Source organism: Ixodes scapularis, unplaced genomic scaffold, assembly GCF_016920785.2.
Source record: "Ixodes scapularis isolate PalLabHiFi unplaced genomic scaffold, ASM1692078v2 PGA_scaffold6__148_contigs__length_123643588, whole genome shotgun sequence".
Classification (NCBI taxonomy): Eukaryota; Metazoa; Arthropoda; class Arachnida; order Ixodida; family Ixodidae; genus Ixodes; species Ixodes scapularis.
Window position 1 is genome coordinate 101159896 of NW_024609881.1, and position 19562 is coordinate 101179457.

The window sequence follows — 19562 nt, forward strand, 5'->3', positions numbered from 1 at the left end:
CGAAGAATTGATTGTCTCTCCTCATTACGAGTACACCTCCCGGGAATTCGTGACAATTTCTGATTCCAACTTAAACCACTCCAACAACTTAAACGAACTTCGAGGGGCCTAAAGCAAAAGTTTGCTTAAGTTAAAGTTCACTCAACTGAAGGTCCTATAGAGAAAAGGTATTTTCTCGAGGAATTTGACACACGTTTGTTCAGATAAATAGTTTGTTCAACTGGAGTTTCTTGAAGCGGTACTCCACTGTAGATGGTTTAATTTCCGGGGCTAGCTACGCAGGATATTTGCATGACACATTCAAGGTAATGAAACAGAACAAGTAAACAATTCTCGTTGAAATTTATGAAGATCTTTATTGCAGTTGCTGTAACCTTTCACTTTATGGCTCTTTTACTGGAAGTCATAGTCGTTCGCTTTATATGTGTACGCGGGCGAATCTTCCGGACACTCTCGCCTCGTGACGCAGTTCTTCTCCTCGTCACGGAAGAAACCTGGAGAGAGGGTTGATAACACATTTGGCGTTACTGAACTCTGGTTGATAAATCATAAAGGGTCTGTGCCTCCCAGATTACACGGCAGTTTTTTTTTAGTTTTATATCATTATAATATTGTCTGCGGTTATAAACGTTTGCTACAGCTTAACATAACTCAGAACCAAAACAAATACAGACGTTCCACCACCTATGCATCTTCAGTATACACGGACGGAAAGATGGCAGGTTACCACCAGCTAGTCACTACTTTTTATCTCTGGCCTCATTGGCGTCGCTGCAGACTGAAGATAAAAATTCTATACGTGACGCAATGCCTGGGTTTTTGTCTACGCCTGTCCAATGTTAAGCTGGACTATATGACCTTTCCCATTAATTCTCCCGCTTTATGGATCGTGGCCGCGTTAATTATCAGCCCTTTATCTTTGCACTTCGAGATGTATACATGGCACTAAGCATAGAGTCTCACCATTCTCATTTCGACTGCGGATATTATATTTTTGGTCCTAAACAAAGTATCCGTCCGCCGTTTGCCTAACGCCCTCCGCCGATTGGAGTAATTGGCTCCCCCAAATGCCTTGCGGGGAGCAGACATTCCAGTTTGTAAAAGTATATATAAAAGGCGATGCAATTTCTTCATTAATTATTTTGTTGTTTAAATTTTTGAAATTCACAATCCGCGCTTTATTTCAGATTTACACTTGGTCGATAATGATTGTAGCGAAACTAAAGATAATTTACACATACCGCGTTGGCAGAAGCATCCGTATACGCAGTCCATGGTACAGGCTGGTCCGACTCGTGGCCGTTCGCAGGTCGCTTCGGCGCAGGAACTGCTCGTGCACGATTTGTAGATTTCATTTTCGCCGCAGCGGTGGGGACGACGGGTGGGAATGTACAGTCCTCCTGCAAAAAAAAAAAACATACAGCACAAACTGATGAGGAGTACGAGCTACGGACGTTTGCAACAGCTTCTAAAGCTATAGTCCGCGCCAACTTTTCTTGGCAATGCAGTGGAAGGTACAGGCCCGCGTCCCCTCTCCCATTTTGAGTGTGCGCGGGCTCTCCTCCTCTACCCTGATATGGGGGAGGAGGAGAGCCTGCGTACACTCAAAATGGGAGAGGGGACGCGGGCCTGCACCTTCCACTGCATTGCCAATAAAAGTTGTCGCGGAGTATAGTCTTGCCACCGCGTGGGGAAAGCGCTTTTGATGGAGCACTAGTCCGGCAACCCTGGGCACGCCTAAGTGAGGCTAGCTGGCGCAAGCTAGCGCCCGTTTACGAAGGTAACATCCATCTGGTTCGTCTGCTGCATCTTCTGCTGCAGTGGTTGCTGTGACGTCAGAACGACACCGAGTTCTGATTGACTCTGATTAAAGGATAGCAAGTAGACCTTAAGGCAAGCTGCCTTGGGGCCTATCCAATATCCTGCAACCTCTATTCAAGAAGCAGAAGGTATCGCGGCTCGTGTAGACCTGTTTGCAAAATCTCCAGCGCCGTCCGTGGTTCCGAAATGAATGCCGGCTACGGAAACGTTACTTGATTAGCTGAGTTACCGAACTGCATATAGACAATGCGTACACGAGCAACACCCCCCCCCCCCCCCCCCCCCCGCCGTTCGGTGCACTGATGTTTTGGGGGGACGGCTGCTATGAAATTGCTGCGTATTCTAAGTAATACTTATGTTTCGAAGCGCGGCGTCAGCATGGCACTCCACCATACTCTATGAGCCCACCGGTTTTGAGAGGAAATTTGAGATCGCGGGATGTCAACAACTGACAACTGAGCTAATCAAGTAACGTTGGTTCAGGTCCGGTGGTAGCAGAGGTGGAGAGGGAGCGAGAGAGAGAGAGATGGCGGTTGAAGAAATAGGAAAACGTGGGTGATTTTGCGGTGACGGAGGAAACGCGGCCGTGCTAGAGAATGCTTGCGAGTAACTGCGCTACCCACCTCTCTCTTCAGTGTCGCGTGGCAGATGCGAGGGCACAATGAGAGGGCCTACAGGAGCTTGCGCGCTGCTTCTTGGGATTTTGTAAAGTCTCTTTTGGTGCCGGATTGAGTACGTTCTAGACCTTACTGAACTTAACAATACCACTTTACTCATATTTTGTTTGTATTTTCTATGCGGACAAATCTGCTTAGTGAAGTTGAACGTGGTTTGATTATACCCGTGGAAAGTATCTGAGTATTTAACCGATGAAAACAAAGAACGAGAGAAAGTTTTAGAATAAAGAACCCCAACGCCTTCGGTGCCCAAGCAGCTTTGGGTCCCCGCACTAGACTTGCGCAGAGCTCCGTCCATGCGAAGTGCGATGCCCCAAGTTGTTCGATGGACCCAAAGCGTCGAAAAACTTTTATTCTAAGACTCAATTTTCGCTGATGCACATCGAAGAAAGTTAGAGCAGATTCGTTTTACTCAAAGAGTATTGAGAGACGGCAAGCTTTAACAGCCACGCCTGCGCCCAGGTGAAGCCCGCTTGACCATACTGATGGCTTTGAGGCCAGGCCTTCGTTGCATAAAAACAAAAGGAAAACAGAGTCTTCTCTCTTTTCGAGCTATCTGTGGCGCTCTTGGTATATTTTATTTTCTTCCAGCATACTAGGGTCATTCACAATATCAATGCGCGGAGAGGAGCTTCAGGTGCCTCACCTAGAGCGCGAGCTTCCAACCTTCGACAACCTTTCGACCGTCTCGTCTACCTCGAGCGCGTACGCGCCGCCAAAGCACAACGAAGGGCATTGAGCGCGTGCTGGAGCCTGAGATTTTGAAACACACACCCTGCCGTTCACACGCTCCCAGTGAGGATGCCACAAACTAGTGGAAACTCAACTGAAGAAGAAGGGTGTTGGCTGGAATATCTAACAGGGTAGCTCCGAGGTACTTCAAAAATCATGGCCCATTGAACTTGAAAAGAACTTGAACTTGTTTATTTTAAAACTATTGTGCTGAGGGCACCAGGGAAAAACCTTCCACGATGTACGTTGACTTGGTATGGTGCCCCTGCACATAGAGGGCATTGCGAAAAAAGCACTATAAAATATAATTTGGCTGAAGAAAATACGCGTTTACATATCTCTTTCTTAAAAGGTGACTATAAATGCGGTCTGTAATAAACTTGGTAAGTAATCTAGGCAGCTTATGAGCAATTGACTACAGCGCGTAATTCGCACGACGATGGAGCACAGTCCAGAACTCTCTGCGTCGGATATAGGTAGGAGGTTTACGTTTTGTCAGGTGAGGTAAATTAGACAAAAAATAAATACTCACGAGATAGCACTAAATAAGAACCCAACAAATGGTACTCGTAGACACTAGCAATTATCATGACGTTGCCGTTAAAATAATAATGATTCGGTATATGTGTCGTAAAACACGTCGCAAAAAAACACAGAATATTCGTTTCGAGGACAGTAAGTTTGCTAACATTACATTAAGTCGTTATAGCCAAATCAAATGACTGCGGCTAATTTGTGAGCTAAAGAGAGCGTGATAAATTTGCATTTTAATATTTACTGGCAACGAAAAGCGACAGTGACATGTTACCCCCAAAACTTTGACAGCTTCTTAGCTAAGTATTTTATGTTATGATAGCATTGCATATCTTCTAAAAAATGATACCTAGCGTTTTCTGCTCTTTGACTTTCCCAATCTAGTCGATGCCAATTAGCAGCACTATTCCCCGGCTCATGCTTGGGCCAGTTCGGCCAAGCTTGGGTCAGGCCTGAGCCAAGTTGGCTCTATCTCGCGCCAATCTGGCCCAAGCCTGGGCCGAGAAAGTGTGCTGCTTGGGGATCTTTGGATCATGATTAGAAATAACATGCTTATTTACAGGCCTAAAAATAAATATCTATATTCCCCATTTAAATAAGAAAAATATATCTTCTCGTGCTCCGACATTGTAGTTTGCCACAGAAGCATGACCAGGTGATTCATTTGTTTTCTAAAAATAACGAAATAAAAACTAGCCCCAATGAAAGTGTACAAATAAAGACCGAAGGATTATACCGCTCAGTAGGCTGCTTAGCCTTGTTGGAGAATAATGTGAAAATGTCTATGTTGTTTCAGCAGTAGGGGCATTTTCTTTTACGAAACTAAGACCAAAAGCAAAGTGTAAAATTATTGTTTTTCATTATTTTCTAATATGGCTACATTAGATAGCCGAAGCGACCACAAGTTTTTCTTTTCATATTCGCCCTAAAAATTTACTTCTATGTGGGCCCGTAGGAAAGTTACAGTCTTAGCCCCAACTTTTGATTTAGGCCGAGTTGGCTCTCCACCATCTCCAATCAAAATGTTGCACCAGCTATGGGCATTTGTGTGCTACATGACACATGGCGGAGCATGGCATAAACATATTTTGAGACTTATATAAAGGTTGCTAGATCCATTAAACTCTCATGGTAGTTCTGCCATAAAAATTATTAGGTTTACTTACCGTCATACTGTTCCGGGATCGCAGAGGCCAGGGCCAAGGAGCCCAGCAGAGCGATCACAACAAACTTCAACATTGTCGTAGTTTGTGGAAGGAGATAGTCAACGTCTGACGACAAACTGCGTCCTGTTTTTATAAGGGCCTCCGAGAGGGGCCGGGTCCTTCTGAGAATGGCGAGCACAAAAAAAAAAAAAAAAAAACGTGAAAGAGGAGCTAAGGAACGGAGCACCACACACATACAAACACACGCACAAAAAAACCAAAACCGTAGTACTCGCAACTTTTTATGCCGATGTTGGCCTCTGGGCAAGCTCACAAACAGTGCTGCGTACGCTTTGCCAAAGCTACTTCAAAGAATTACGTGCCTGCTGTCACCTTCTGAAGGGCCAGTTTATCGCAGGATCGAAGACGCCGCTGGTCCGGAGTCTTGAAAAGCGCAGAGAGGCTTACTCAATACTACGAACACTTGCGTGCCGGTCTAATGTTTCCAGAAATACCCAAGTTGGTTTAATTATTTTGCGTAAACGTGAGGAGGCATGTGTTTTTGGTAATGGAGGGTGGTATATTATTTTTTTCGTGCTCATCCTACAATGATCAAGGCAAGAATAAAGAGAGTTGGTGCTTTTATCTGTTACTGGTCCAGATAAACCTTTTATGAGCTTATCCAGAACCTCTTCACGCAGTCAAGAAGTCCAAGATGGCCTTGCGCGGAAGTTGATTATTGGAAAGGTTGTTAAGTTACAAAATATATAAAAGAAACATGTATCTTCCACTAAAGACGTCGGAACAAATAACGTACAAAATATTCCACGCACCAGTCACCGTGCGTTGTACAAAGTTTAAAACTTTAGGATTTTCTAAACAAAATGTTCTTTTATTAAGCTGCACAACACGGTTAGCGCAATCACAACGTGATAACTTTTTTTCCAAATTATTTCAGTATGATAATTTCCGTATGATTTATTGAAGACTTTATATGTATGATGTTATAAGAATGAACATAGAAAAATTGAAAACGCATAGTCGATGACGTTTTCTAAAACAAGATAAAAAATTCTTTTCTAGGGATTTAGCTTTTTTTAGACATTTATTGGTGTTTCTATTGTATATGAAGGAAGAGTTTGTATACATGGTACCTTACATGTCATTAGACTTCAGATAAATTTTTGATTTTTCGTACAAACTACGAATCGCACTGAAAGAAGATAGGTACCATGTTGGTTGGCATGAAAGGAACTATTTACTGAGATGCATAACGTCTATGTTATTCAAGCTTTTAATCATCTGATAACTATTTTTGGCATCGCTATCCTTTTTTGTAAAATAGAAAAACAAATCAGTTAGAACCTTGATAGGCAGCAGAAAAAATAGTTGAAGCAGTTGATTTTAGTTAGATGTTTACCACGTGCGTGCTTCGTTTTTGGGGATACCGAGAATCCATCCTGCTTCGAGGCACTCACCTGATGTTCCAGTTTATCATACTCATTCTTGCTCCGCCAGCATTCTGCCTCCAACAGAAATGGATAAGTCTGCGGAACATCCCGTTTTTTCTCTGCCAAAATTGGCTGATATAATAGATTGAAAGTACGGTTTGCAAGTTTCCAATAGAAGCTATAGGCTTATTTCAGAAACCAAAGCATTAACTAGGCGAAACTAATCACGGTCTCAGTTATTTTCAAGACGATGTACAACACTCCAATAATTCTTTTCATAATATCGCGGATTCATCAACTGGCAGACCGGCCGTCACCGTAACACAGAGCTGTGTGGCATTACAAGCTAGAATAAACGTGCACGTATACAGAGCACGTTGATGAGCGAGAGTCGTCCGCTACACTTCCTTTCAGCTGAAGTCCGAGTGAGGTCAAAGTCTAGACGATAAACGATCGCATATACATCAACCACTGTTTACAAGCAAGCTCGCGTCGGCCGCGCACAGAAACCAGATTCTCATAAGGCGAAACATCTGCGGAAGCCCAGTTCCGACAGCAGCGCCACCGCACTGGTGTGAAGCCGAAGAGTTGAGTTGGTGTGTACACAAGCTAAAATGTGTAACGTTACGCTTGATAACATAAGCCGGAGGATGAGCACTTGCAGAAAGAGGGCAAACTCAGTGAGGATGCGCTCTCAGCACTGCTTCTTTGGCCCCTCCGCTCGTACCATCGACGCGCTCGGACGTATCGTCCCGGCTGCTGACACCAAAGAGGCCATTCGACCGGTAGCTCTTCCGAGAGATAAGGTGCAGGGGCTGTACGCAGTCAGCAGAAGCGCAGGCAGACAACGCTCGCACACGAACATGAGCCAGTACATATCAAGGGTAATCCGTCTTCGCTTACTACTGCCTTGAGATTTGCTGAAGCGAGGGTACAAGCCAATGGGAGACGCAAATTCTATGCAAGACACGTTTATTACTTTAGAAAAAAAAAAACATTGCTACTTGTCATTACGGTTTCACTGAGCCTAGTATCCGGGTTCAAGCCCGGATACTACGCTACGTGCAAATTACGTGGAAGTTTGAACAATATAGAAGAGCAGATGATAATGTATATTGAGCTGTCTATTTATAAAAAATGAGAGTCTTTACCAATATTTGTACGGCACAAGCATGAGTGCAAGGCAACACACCGGATTCATAATTCTACTTTTGATGGAATGGACTCAAGCCTGGGCCAAATAAGCTGCGTATGCAGATGTGTTATGCATCGTTTCTAACAAATTTCAAAAGTGAATGAAGCAATTGATTGATTAAAAAAAAATACAACAAGGGCTACTACAATAAAGTACCCATCTGTCTGCTTCGTCGTAGTTTGTAATGGTAATACTGGATATTCCGGTGTTTAATAACACGTTATTTTTTGCGAAATAATGAGATTCGTTACAGTTTTCATGGACACTTGTCCTTCTTGACACATTCTTTATTGGCGTTCCTGAAGAAGTCCGGAGCGCAGTAACATCCGTATCTGCAGTCTTCGGTGCATCCGCGGGAAGGCTTCGGGCGTTCGCAGGTGAGTTCAGCGCATGAACTTCCGACGCATTCCTTCCAGGTTTCGCCTTCGGCGCACTTCTCTGGTTTTGGCGGCCATTCGATTCCTGTGGGAAGACAAATAGATTGACGCCTCGCGTGGTCGAGACAAACATCGCTTCAAACTATGCGAACGCCTAGATGTTTCAACGGCTGGCTTTCTCTATTGTCTAAAAGATACCGTGCGTGTACTTTTTTTTTCTTTTTGTGACCATGACGTTCTTAGGCGTATCATCATGGCGTCACAGTAACAGGTTAAATTGAAATCACATATTTTCCATTTTTTTATCTACTCGCTTCCTTCCTTAAATGACTGTGACTGGGTCAAACCTGGGAAGACTAATCGTTCGGGTCTCGAGCATTAATACTTGTTGATTCAGCGAAAACATTCAAAAATCGCCAAAAAGAGCATGGCTAACATCGCAAAAAAAAAAGAAAAAAAAAACTCTTTCCGGAACAAAAAACTGGCCACGACGAACATGAGGAACTGCAAAAGACGAATAACTGGTTACATAATTAACTAACGTTTATTAAGTAACTTTTTGAAAGTTTACACAAGGCCAAGTAGAAGAAAGACACGAGCACAAGACTTATTCACGACTGTGTTTTCTTTCTCCTCTTCTTCAATATATGAAGCCATGAAGCGGGGATTAAGAAAGAAAAATGCCAATTCTCAGCAGGAAACGTCTTTAGTCAGCCATTCGAAAAGATAAAAACGAAGTGCTACACAGTATGTAACAAAAATATATAATGTAGAGAACTAACCATACGTGGTCTACACAGCCCTGATGTTTCCATTAGTGCAGAGTCAATTACGATGTATAATGAGGAATTCAATCGTAGAATGAGAAGGTATGTGTGGAAGTTGATGTTTTGTTTCTATAATTTCTAAATTAATTAAATATTCTGTAACACTTCGTTTTTTTTCTCGGGTGGCTGAGTGAAGATCTGTCCAGTTTTGAATACGTATTTTTCTTACATTTTTCCCGCAATATGCACCAACGAGCACAACTTCAATATGTATTAGAAAAAACCACCAACGCAACTAACTTGGAAGCATATAATGAGGGAGGCTTAGCATATTCTACTGCACTAAAAGTGACCAAAGACAATTAATAATGCGCACGTTCGTTTTTCGTCTCAATCACCAGGGGAGGGGAGGGGGGTGCAGGATTGCTGGTCCACCGATGGGAAACCGAAAGTCAAACGTGAACGTTTCTTCGGAACACCATAAAATGCTGCACCTGCCCTGTGTATCTTTCTCAGTAGGCTTAATAATTGTATTTCGGTGATGCTCACCATGTTTTAATTAGGACCAAATGTTTATCTTCATACATAAAAAAGAACTTATCATTAAATTCTAGATATTCAAAATATTAGTTAATATTTTTTTTTATCCGAGACGCTTGCACCGTAGAATGCATTTTCTTTCCGGAAAGATTTTTTTCAAGTGTTAACGACCCTATTGTTAGGGTTTTTCGAAAATTTTTGTTTAAACAAGGAGTATGTCAATATGAGAAAAATAAAATATGGTATGTGGGACATAAGTGCAGTAGAGAGGCAAATTCACTGCTTGAGAGCATTGATTTCTCTTTTGATTGGAACGTAGGGGTTTAAAAATTACTGCGTTTATTTTCGACGCACATTTATTCGCCGTAGATATTGATTTCTTATGGGTCGCATCTTTGATCAATCCAGCATAGCTTGCCCTAAAACGTTCGTGAAATGAAGTTTTGCAATACTGAAGGGGCTTGTCGCATGTGTTATCCTATCTTAAAGCTATAATATATTGAAGTATAAGACTAAATATAAAAAATGACTGCATAACTTGCTAACCTTCAACTGTCCGCCCTGCCGTGAGTGACAAAACGCACTAAAAACTAAAGAAAGAGCGTGCTACACCAAACTCATTTGGTATATTTTTGTTCTGGGCACATGCTGTAATCGCCGTCATGTACCATGTTATTCCTGTTTCGTGTTGCAGCCTTGGATTAGGTCGAGGTGTCCAATGGTTACATACCTTGAAATGCAAATTTCTAATACTGCAATGAAGCTATCCGCTTAACAGAATATAGAAGTAATGATTTTCTCGTGATACTTTGATTTACAAAGAATATAGCACTAACTACCGATGTCGCAATAGAAAACAAAGAAGCAAATTTCAGTTTCTATAGAATACTCGCCGTGATTTAGGTTACTGCTTCACTCAGTTGGGTTACAAATTTTCATTATTCGGTCCCGCGAGAGTTGTACTTTTCCCCAAAAACACGCTTTGTGTTTTCCTCTCCGCCCAGTCTCTGCATTCCAGTCAAGAATGTTTAACAATCACCAGCTCGTTCGCGCCCTAACCTTCTGTTCACCCTTAAAGGTTGAATTTTATTTAAAAAATGTGGACCTGCACGCATAAAAAAAAGTTACTGCTCTGGAGTCAGTAACACCACAAAACAGTTATGTTAGTTGGTTTTTGCTATTTATTGTTTTTCTTTTGTTTCTGCTAATCACAATGCTAACATTCAAATCGTGTCGACACTGAATCGTCGCGTAGAAAAACTATTATGCAATTCTTCAAATTCAAATGACACAGAAGTTAATCAACAGTGGTAGTTTTGAACAAGTTCCACGGAAACCGTCAGCACCTTCTTATAGTTAGGTTGGGAAAGATGAACAGGCGCATATGTACCCTTGTAGCAGAACAATAATAAAAAAGCCGTATCGTCCATTTCACTTCTTTGTGATGAAGCAATTTACCACTATAAAACAACTTTATGTTATTTTCTCACCAAGTCAGGATTACCAACAAGAACGGGCAATTATAGGCACCATTCATGACAGATCACTACGCCAATTGTTAGTTGCGGACAGAAACGCTAATATACCCTTGAACCTGCTCGTGCGTCAACTTTCTTTCCGATCATCAGAGGAGCCAATGACTGCAATATACAAAGAAATCACAGCGTATGACAATACACAAAAATATGTATTCAAACATGAAAGATAAAGGCTGAGGTATGACACTCAGAAGCTTACATTTTAGGCGCATATTTTAACGTTCAATATCACATCATAAGTTTTAGTCCCCGGCATGAACATGCTTTCGTTGTTTGACAATTGCGGAGCCTCCTCTGTGACTCTCAGTCAAAATCATCGACTATCTAAGTGGCCTGAGGTGAAGTGGACGAAGGGGCATTTTTAAGAGTCTCTATGCAATGATGTTTTTTCAATGGACATATGGAACACACCTGTGTTAGCTGCACGCACAACCGCGACAGCGAGCGTGAGCAGAAGGACTTGTAGCACGTAGGTTTTCATGGTGGTCCCTTGTGAAAGGCAGTCCCAATCGTTTTGTCTTTGCGAGCCAGTGGAAACCAGCTCTTTATATCACCGACGGCGGGACGCGTTAGGAGTAAGTGCGACGTGTTATGGTGTCTACGGTGTCCATAGATTTCAGAGGGTTTTCACTCGCTCGATCGCGGGTCGGTCACGCGATTTATGGGCCGCATATGTAATACGAACTGCTATGAGGTGACAAAACCGCTCATCGTCTGCAAGTGTATGCGCCGGCATTCCCTCTCGCTTTGCCACAAGGAAATGCATGCGCACTTGCAAGTATTCTGCCCAGTGGGGCGTCCGCATTAAATTGCAAGACACTCTCCTATCTTTGGAGTTGCTCCTTCTTTGAATTCTCGGCTGTCTGATGGTTTGTTTTCGGCACGTGTTGGCAAAGTTGCCCAGGTCAATACATCACGCGTTTTTCAGCGGACGTGTGAGCCTCAAGGACAGGCTTCTATTACAAGTTACGTTGCTCGAGGCAAAACTTGTGTTCGTGCAATCGTGGCGACAGAGGCCCTGTTTTCGTTTATACGCGCACTCGGAAATATATATATTTATATATATATATATATATATTATTAGGAATTGATATACCGAATTCACAACATTTGGTCTTTATAAATGCAACATTTTTACTATAGAAAATTTTCAAATGTTTCAAGTTTCATGAAGAATGCTGCAGGTATAGTTAGGCATACTACACGCGCTTGCCTCTGTAGGAAAGATTCGAAGTAAATGAGTAAGACTAAGCGACGAACAGTGCACTCACAGGGCGCCATTTATGTTAAGCGATTACTGAGAGAATTGCTCTTGCAGACACCCCCACCTAGAGCGGGCGTAAATACTAACTCTGCATGCTTTTTGGGGCTTTGGAATTTTCAAATGGTCAATTGATCGCTCATGGCGTCAGGCAGCATAAAATTGGTATTAAATGAAGAAGTAGTTTAAATCGCTTAGGTTGTTTTGAATGAGACTTAAGACAACCAAGTCAGACATTTGGTACTTAAGAAACTGTTGGATATTGTATTTTTGTAATGCTCCAAGGAATCCCAAGGTTGAGGTGTTGAATAAAAAAACGTAGGAAGACAATTCCGATCTGGACACTTTCGAGAAACCATTGGTTAGCTGTCTCGTACCGAAGGCACAAAACGCTCGATGCTTTTATAATTTAATGGCATGGACAAGGCATTGAATGATGAATGTGTGAAATGCTTAGACATGAATTTCTGCTGTGATATCAAGAAAAGTGCAGTGATGAGGTGTTAAAACACCTCGATTTTTAATATTACCCGTGATACGGTGAACTGACTCGCTATATATTTCACCACTGGAGGGCTGTCCAGAGTGGGCTGTGGAAAGTGAATCCGATTGTTCAAGGCTTGACGCAGCTAAGGGAGCTCTGCGGTAACGGTGCGGGCTCCGGGGGGCACATTTGTGGTAATAGGAAGATGTTTGATAGTATGGACAGCAACCAATATTTACCATCCCAAATAACATCTAAAATTAATGGAACTCATTTTCATTGATGAATGCGTTATTCAATAAGGCATTCATCAATTTCAATGAATTAATGGAATTAATTCATTGGTAGATCCTTAGGGAATGCGTTAGAGTGACCCCCCGAAAAATGCCACAAACATCCCCCTTTGGTAAACGCAACCTTGACCCTACCTTTTCTGTTTTGGCCATTTCTTCTGCTTCTTTTATTTTTCTGCCCTTTTTGATACGTTACGATGTCGCTGTTAGGGTTTCACAAAGTGGGACATGTGTTGCGTTTCAGAAGAGTCATGCTAACGTATTCCCTAAGAATCCACCAATGCATCTTCCTTTAATATTTTCCCGCTCCTGTCGCACGCAGACCCGCGTCGGCCTGCCACTTCTTGGGCCGCATTCGGCCAGCGGAGCTACGCACTGCTTCCACTCTTCTGTCTCGTTCGCCCGCCTCCAGCATCCGCCCGCGCATTGACTTCCGCCCCGCCTCTCTCTCACCTTTGAACTTTACTACTCTCCTCCACTGTACACGGTGCGCAACCCTTTCCACTGTTTCGTCCCCAGACGGATGACGTCAGCTTTTCAATTTCGTGCTGGTACTAATGCTAACACGTTCAAAACATAAACGGGAGCTTCTCTGAGCTTCTATGACTGCGGCGATAGCTGTTCTGGGTCCTTAGTCCTCGAGCTGTCTTGCTCGAGCTTGTGAATTTGTTTAGTCTGGGCTGCTCATGCCGCACGGTTATTCGTGATGATCCTGTGATTGTCGTAAAAGATAAAAAATCTTCCCAACGCTTGGAGGCTATAAACGCTCTTCTAAGTATTCCCTGTTTTGACTCTAATGAGCGCAAGTAATGAAAACCGGTTAGAAACTGGAAAAAACGAATGCACGATTTATTTCAAATGTACCTAAGACACTATTTGACTTTTTTCTGCACAATTTCAAAATTTGTTTAGCTGACTATAACACTGACAGCTTCAAAAAAAAGTTTGCATCTTCATGCGGAGTATTATACTCTTTTCCAACTCAACTTGTGCACCGGCGAATTCTCCTCAAAAAGAATTCGCCGGGTAAAAGCCAAACAACGGCCCAACCGGGTAAAAGCACACAACAAAATGGTGGAGAGCTGGAAGCAAAGCAAGACCGTAGTTGCTGCTTATGCGGACACTGCATCGCTTGAAGGCCCCGTCACCCTCAAGTTGGCTGCCGTGGTATTCCCAGCACTTCGACTCGAGGCAATTGAAGCATTACCCCCTACGGTGTCGACAAAGGGAGGAGAACTGGCAGCAATTCGCCTTGCATTAAAGACGGTCGGCACTCAAGCCACCGACCTCCTTGAGAACCTCAGGATCTTTACGGATTCACAGGAGGCGGTGAAAGAGTGTCGAAGCAAAAATAGCCCTAGCGTCCAAGTACGCAAGATCAAAAAGCTCGCCACGACACTTAGGTCGCGGGGTGTCTTCATAAGAATCGAGTGGGTTCCTGGTAATCAGGGTTGTGAAAGTTACTTTAAAAGTGTACCTAAGTTACAGTTACAGTTACTCATACGAAAATGTACCTAGGTGCGTATCTAGCTACTCGCTTAAAAATGTACCTAGGTACAGGTACAGTTACTTCAAAGGTACTTTTTATTTTCACGTCAAGTATTTTTCTCAAATTTATCGCATTATTATTGGAATTAAATCCTTTGTATACCGGGATGTACACAAAAACAAGTTTGATAAACATGCTTTATTTGTGTCAATGGGAGAATTAAGGCAAAACGCTCACCAGAGAATTCGAAGACTGTCTTTTTCACGTGGGTGCTCGATTTGACCTCAGAATTAGGACTTCTTCGAAATGTTCATCCGACATCTTCAATCGCAGTTTGGTAGCAATTGTTCCTCCTACGCTAAAAACGTGCTCTACCGCCGCACCGCTTGGAAGCCCTGTGTTGAATTTTATGAACACGCTTTTCAGCAGCGGCATGTGCTTGAAACAGTCCAGACTTCTTGTCGGAGCAAGTTTGGTGTACTGTACAGTCGGCGAGAAACAGCCACCGGAGGAGCCTCCAACTCGGTAGAAGTTGTCAAATGGCAAAACAGAAGGGCCCGGGGGGCCAATAAGGTCACTGGAGCGAGGCACGTGACGGCGCTGCACAGATGTCCACATCGGAGTTGAGTCCTCGTATGCCTTACTCTCACGCTCCAATTGGCTCACCGAGGACACAGCTTCCATTGTTTACGACGTCCCGCTCAAACTCGCTTGTTGACGTGGCTTGCCCTTCAGCGCCAGCACTGGCATCGAAGCCATCGGCGGGCCCTGAAGACGTCGGCCGCACGGAGAAACTAAGAGTCGAGTGCATACGCACCTAACCTTCGCAACGCAACGACGAGCGAAAGTCTTCAAGCTTTCACGCTTTTTCTTTCGTTTTTCGGAAGGAAGAGAATATTGTAACGCGAGCGCGTTTAGGAGCTTGTGTCACGGAAAATCCGTCGGATGTCGGTGGCGTCGGCGGCGTGACGGGAAATTTCTGAATGGTCGATAGGGTCTTGACGTCACAGCCACGTGACTTCGCGCGGGAATTTCAATCAACCCACAACGCTCATGTGAAACGTGACGTCACGCGTGGAATGAAGGTGGTTAAAGACATACGAATTAATGGTCGCAGCATGTTTCAAATGATCCCACTTGATAAACTAATTCATTTGCCTTGAAGAAAAATTTGAAAAATTTACGGAGGATCGCACCCACGACCCTTCGGTTGCGAGCCAGACATGATACCGACTAGGCAACGGAGGGCTTGGGAATGTCACTGCGATCCTGCCGTCATTAGAGTGCCTCGATGTCTGTCTGCGTCAGGGTAAAGGCATTATCGCATCGAGTGTTGTTAGCACGTGCCCAGCAAACACATAAATAAACCTTGCGGGGTAAAATGGCATCAAAGCACTGGCAAAAGCTCCTCGATCGCGCCGGGAGTGTTGTATCATAAGAACTAGGTCGTTGTGTGACTCAAGAGCATGAGAAGCGATTGAGAAGGCCATGCGAACGGGGCCCGATAACCCTATCGCGTTCAACTCTTAAAGGCGAAGGTGAAACGTCCTCGCAGTTTGTTTTTTTTTCTTCACAAACATTTTCGGTTATATAAAGTGTAAATTTTGAGTTTGATTTATTGAGTGGAAACACTACGTGATGTTAAATTGCTTTATGACGGTAATTATAATTTATTTTCCGTTATATGTTATATTGTATTTTCTACGATTTTGACGAAGTGAATAAAAAAGTACCTGTAAAAAGTAACTTCACTTAGTTACAAGTTACTGGAAAATGTACCTAAGATACAGATACAGATACTGAGAAATAAAAGTACCTAGGTTTGTACCTCAGGTACAACAAAAGTACCTAGATACCGATTTACAGCTACTTGTACCTAGGTACTTTACAACCCTGCTGGTAATGCGGGGATCCCAGGCAACGAAGAAGCCCATCAACTGGCCCGCGACGCCCTTGCTACCCCTTCCTTCCGCGGGCCCGGAGATGAAACGCTTCCACTTCAAGATCGCCAATATTTCGTGACCGCTCGAGATCGAGCATCCATCGTCGATTGGCAATTACAAAAATATGACCCCGCCGAAGAAAAGGCCGGAATAAAAAATGAATACCAGGCGAAACTTGAAGAGCTCCTACCCGAGCCGGCACATCCCCTGCTCCCTTCACGGGGATTGGGACGACGACGGCAAGTTCTGCTCACTCGAGTCCGCACAGAAGCAACACTATCACCCGCGAGGCTCGCATCGTGGAACAAACTCAAAAGGCCTGGCCTTTGTTCCCAGTGCGACATGAACGCTAGGGCGGACGCATACCACTAAGTGTGGGTGTGCCCCAAGTATCACGCAGAAAGGGCAAAATTGCGACCTCAGAACATCGCCACTCTGGAAGGCTGGACTCATCCCCCTGGAAACGAGAACCAACAACGAAAGATCCTGCGAAATCTCCTGGAATTCCTCCACGAGGCGAAGCTGGAATCGATTATTTAGTGTACATGTTTCAAATAGTATGCCGCATCCAGGCCTCGACTATTAGCCACCTATGCATTCTTACACCCCTTTTCCTGCCTAATGGCATCAATAAACGCTCTTTGAACTGAACCAGAGTGCCGGGTGTCCTCACCCGGCACTCCCGCTGGGAGGAGTCAGAGTGCATGTTGGCAGTAGATTCAGCCAGTCGGTTGCAAGCAGGTTTGTGGCGTCCGTATTCGGAGCGGTCGCTCGCGGAAGCGCGGAGCTGAGCTATCGATTTAGAACTGCACAGGCCTGCATCTCCACAGAATAATAAAACAGGACGATAAAGTGGTAAAAGAAAACCGAACATGCAGAAGAACGCAATCGAGTCGAGCACGGCGAGCATTCGATTCCCCGAATACGAACAACAACATGACGTCACCAAGTTAACCGCACGCGTTCGTAAATTCAACACTCCTATGACGTGGTGCAAACGAAGTAGAGAAATAGTCTTGAGCCGTTTAAGTCTTGCGTCGTTTAAGTCGACACTTTGACGGTACAATTGTTTTGTTTGAGAAAAGATGTTAGACAAGTCGGGAGTGCTGCATTTATTAACAAAGCAATTCCGTTTGTGAACGACTCGCTCTTCCGTGAACAAACGAACGCAGTCACTGCGGCCTCCGCCACCTCCGCAGCGACTGCCTGCGATCCGTATTTTAAAAGCAATCACACCAATAAATTTGGGCATATGAGAAATTATAGCTCAAAACGTGCTACATTATAAACCCTATTTAAGATGACCAGATTATCACGATTACGATGCTCGTAGAGAACTTTTTCTTTGTAGACATTTTTTGTTTATATTTGTTTCAAAAATGGCGGAGGAACGCTTTGTGGTGGTGCGACGGTGACTGGCCAATGCGCGGGCTGTAGAGGTGGAGCCTCCGGTGCAGAAATTGAGGTGAAAAAGAGTATAGTCCGTTACATGGTCACGGCGCATTTTAAAGGGCTCTTGCATCTTTGCACGCAATGTTAGTCCATAACATGTCCCATGCCACGTTCTAATTTCGCGCACAAATACGCGAGAACTAAAAAGGTAAGAAATATAGTGAAAAGTGTCAAACAGGTTGGAATTCTAGATAAAACTAATTAAAACCTTTGTTTTCCGAAAATACAGTAAATGCGCTGGATTCTTGGTTCAAGTTTGCCATATTGAATTTAACCCGAAATAAGCTTTACTTTTATCAGTTTACGTTTACCACAATGAATTCAATCCAATATTGCCACAGTTTTTTGGTTAAAGTCATCATACATTTTTTTTAATCTGTTTACTAATGACTAAACTATATCATTTTCGTCCTTCGTTATTTTAGAACAGCAGTAATATCCCACAATAAGTAATTACATGAATGAAACGTCAGTTTCACAAGTATTGCGTGATCAGCCTTGATCAATTTGAAAACGTACGTCATTCTCCCAGAATACTAGACAGAGGTATGGCACTCACGCTGAATAGGTCGCGTCGAATTGTAACGCGGGTCGTTTTTTGTATCAGCACACGCTTGTTAGAGTTCACGAATCAACAGGGGCGAATATTCTTCAAACTGCTGCTGAATTTAACGCGGAATATCGGGTATACACCGAAACCAATCAAACAGTATAGAATAGAATAATACTTATAGAATATAATAGAATATAATGTATTCACGTGAATTAGTATATTCGAATTTAATGACCTTCTTGTACTACCAGAAGTTCTACCACAAGCACAAGCTGTCTGTGGTAGAGCTCTGTTAGACAGTAACATTTTTTCAACGTATGAGGATGGGGGAAGTGTACAGAGGAAGAGGAAAGGGTACGGTGGAGGATTGGAGGGTACGTAAAAGGAGGAGGGGAAGGCATGGAGAGGGAAGAGGGGAGGATCAGGAGGAGGAGGGTACGAATGAAGAAGAGGGCACGGAAGAGGACGAGGGGGCAGAATCACTATGTAAGGAGAGTGATCTCTATTTCTACATACATAAATATATTTCTCAAATTGTTAAGCCCTGTTATATTTGCAATATCAAAATACCTCTACCGCGGCGCTCTAATTTCGAATTACAGAGATTTGTAAACGTCTTTCATTTTTCGACAAGCGTAATAAAATGACAAAAAGTTTATCGTACGTCGCTTACATCCTTCGACGGTTGAGCCACAGAGCAACAGCTAGATGTGCATGTTAAGTCGCACACTTTACACGAAAATGAGCGTGTTGAGTCACACACATTCCATTACCTTATTGATCCGATAGCCGGATATAAGGGACAGTATCTTAGTCAAGCTGCACTGCAGCAGGTTTGTATTCAATCCTCTTGCCTCATTATTTATTCGGGAACTAAAATAAAGTGAATTGAAATTGAATTGAATTAAAATAAACTGAATTGACACTACACAGCCCATTCGACCGATAGCTCTTCCGAGAGATAAGGTGCAGGAGGTGTACGCAGTCAGCAGAAGCGCAGGCAGACAACCCTCGCACACGAGCATGCTTTGCGCTCACGAGCTTATTCTCACTCATGCCTCCGCACAACTTCGGGAAACTTGGCTGACCTGCGCGCGAGTCGCCGCTAACATATAGATATTTTTTGAAAAATAGAAATCTGTACTTCGGTACATAGGTTTTTCTGTAGTGAAGAACAAAGCACTAATATTTACTCTCAAAGGCGCGTTTTTTTTTGTTTTTTTTTTTGCATTTTTGTTGGAAAAGTATGACCTAAGTCGGGTGACACCCGATATGCCTTCGGTAGAATTTGCTAAGGTTCTGTTGGAGTA

The 19562-nt window shown here is 43.4% G+C and overlaps 2 protein-coding genes across 2 annotated transcripts; both read right to left on the reverse strand.

The window, feature by feature from the left end:
• Positions 1 to 330: 330 nt before the first annotated feature.
• On the reverse strand, positions 331 to 6855 carry LOC115310930 (venom peptide SjAPI). Its single transcript, XM_029969416.3, has 4 exons — positions 6388 to 6855; positions 4931 to 5091; positions 1242 to 1400; positions 331 to 494 (listed from the first exon to the last, which is right to left on the reverse strand). Exons 1-4 carry the CDS (start codon positions 6465 to 6467, stop codon positions 394 to 396), a joined length of 501 nt encoding a protein of 166 aa, XP_029825276.3. The 5' UTR covers positions 6468 to 6855; the 3' UTR covers positions 331 to 393.
• A 956-nt stretch (positions 6856 to 7811) lies between these two features.
• On the reverse strand, positions 7812 to 11345 carry LOC120849115 (cysteine-rich venom protein 6-like). Its single transcript, XM_040221249.3, has 2 exons — positions 11189 to 11345; positions 7812 to 8017 (listed from the first exon to the last, which is right to left on the reverse strand). The coding sequence occupies exons 1-2, from the start codon at positions 11256 to 11258 to the stop codon at positions 7812 to 7814; spliced, it is 276 nt and encodes a 91-aa protein (XP_040077183.2). The 5' UTR covers positions 11259 to 11345.
• Positions 11346 to 19562: the final 8217 nt, after the last annotated feature.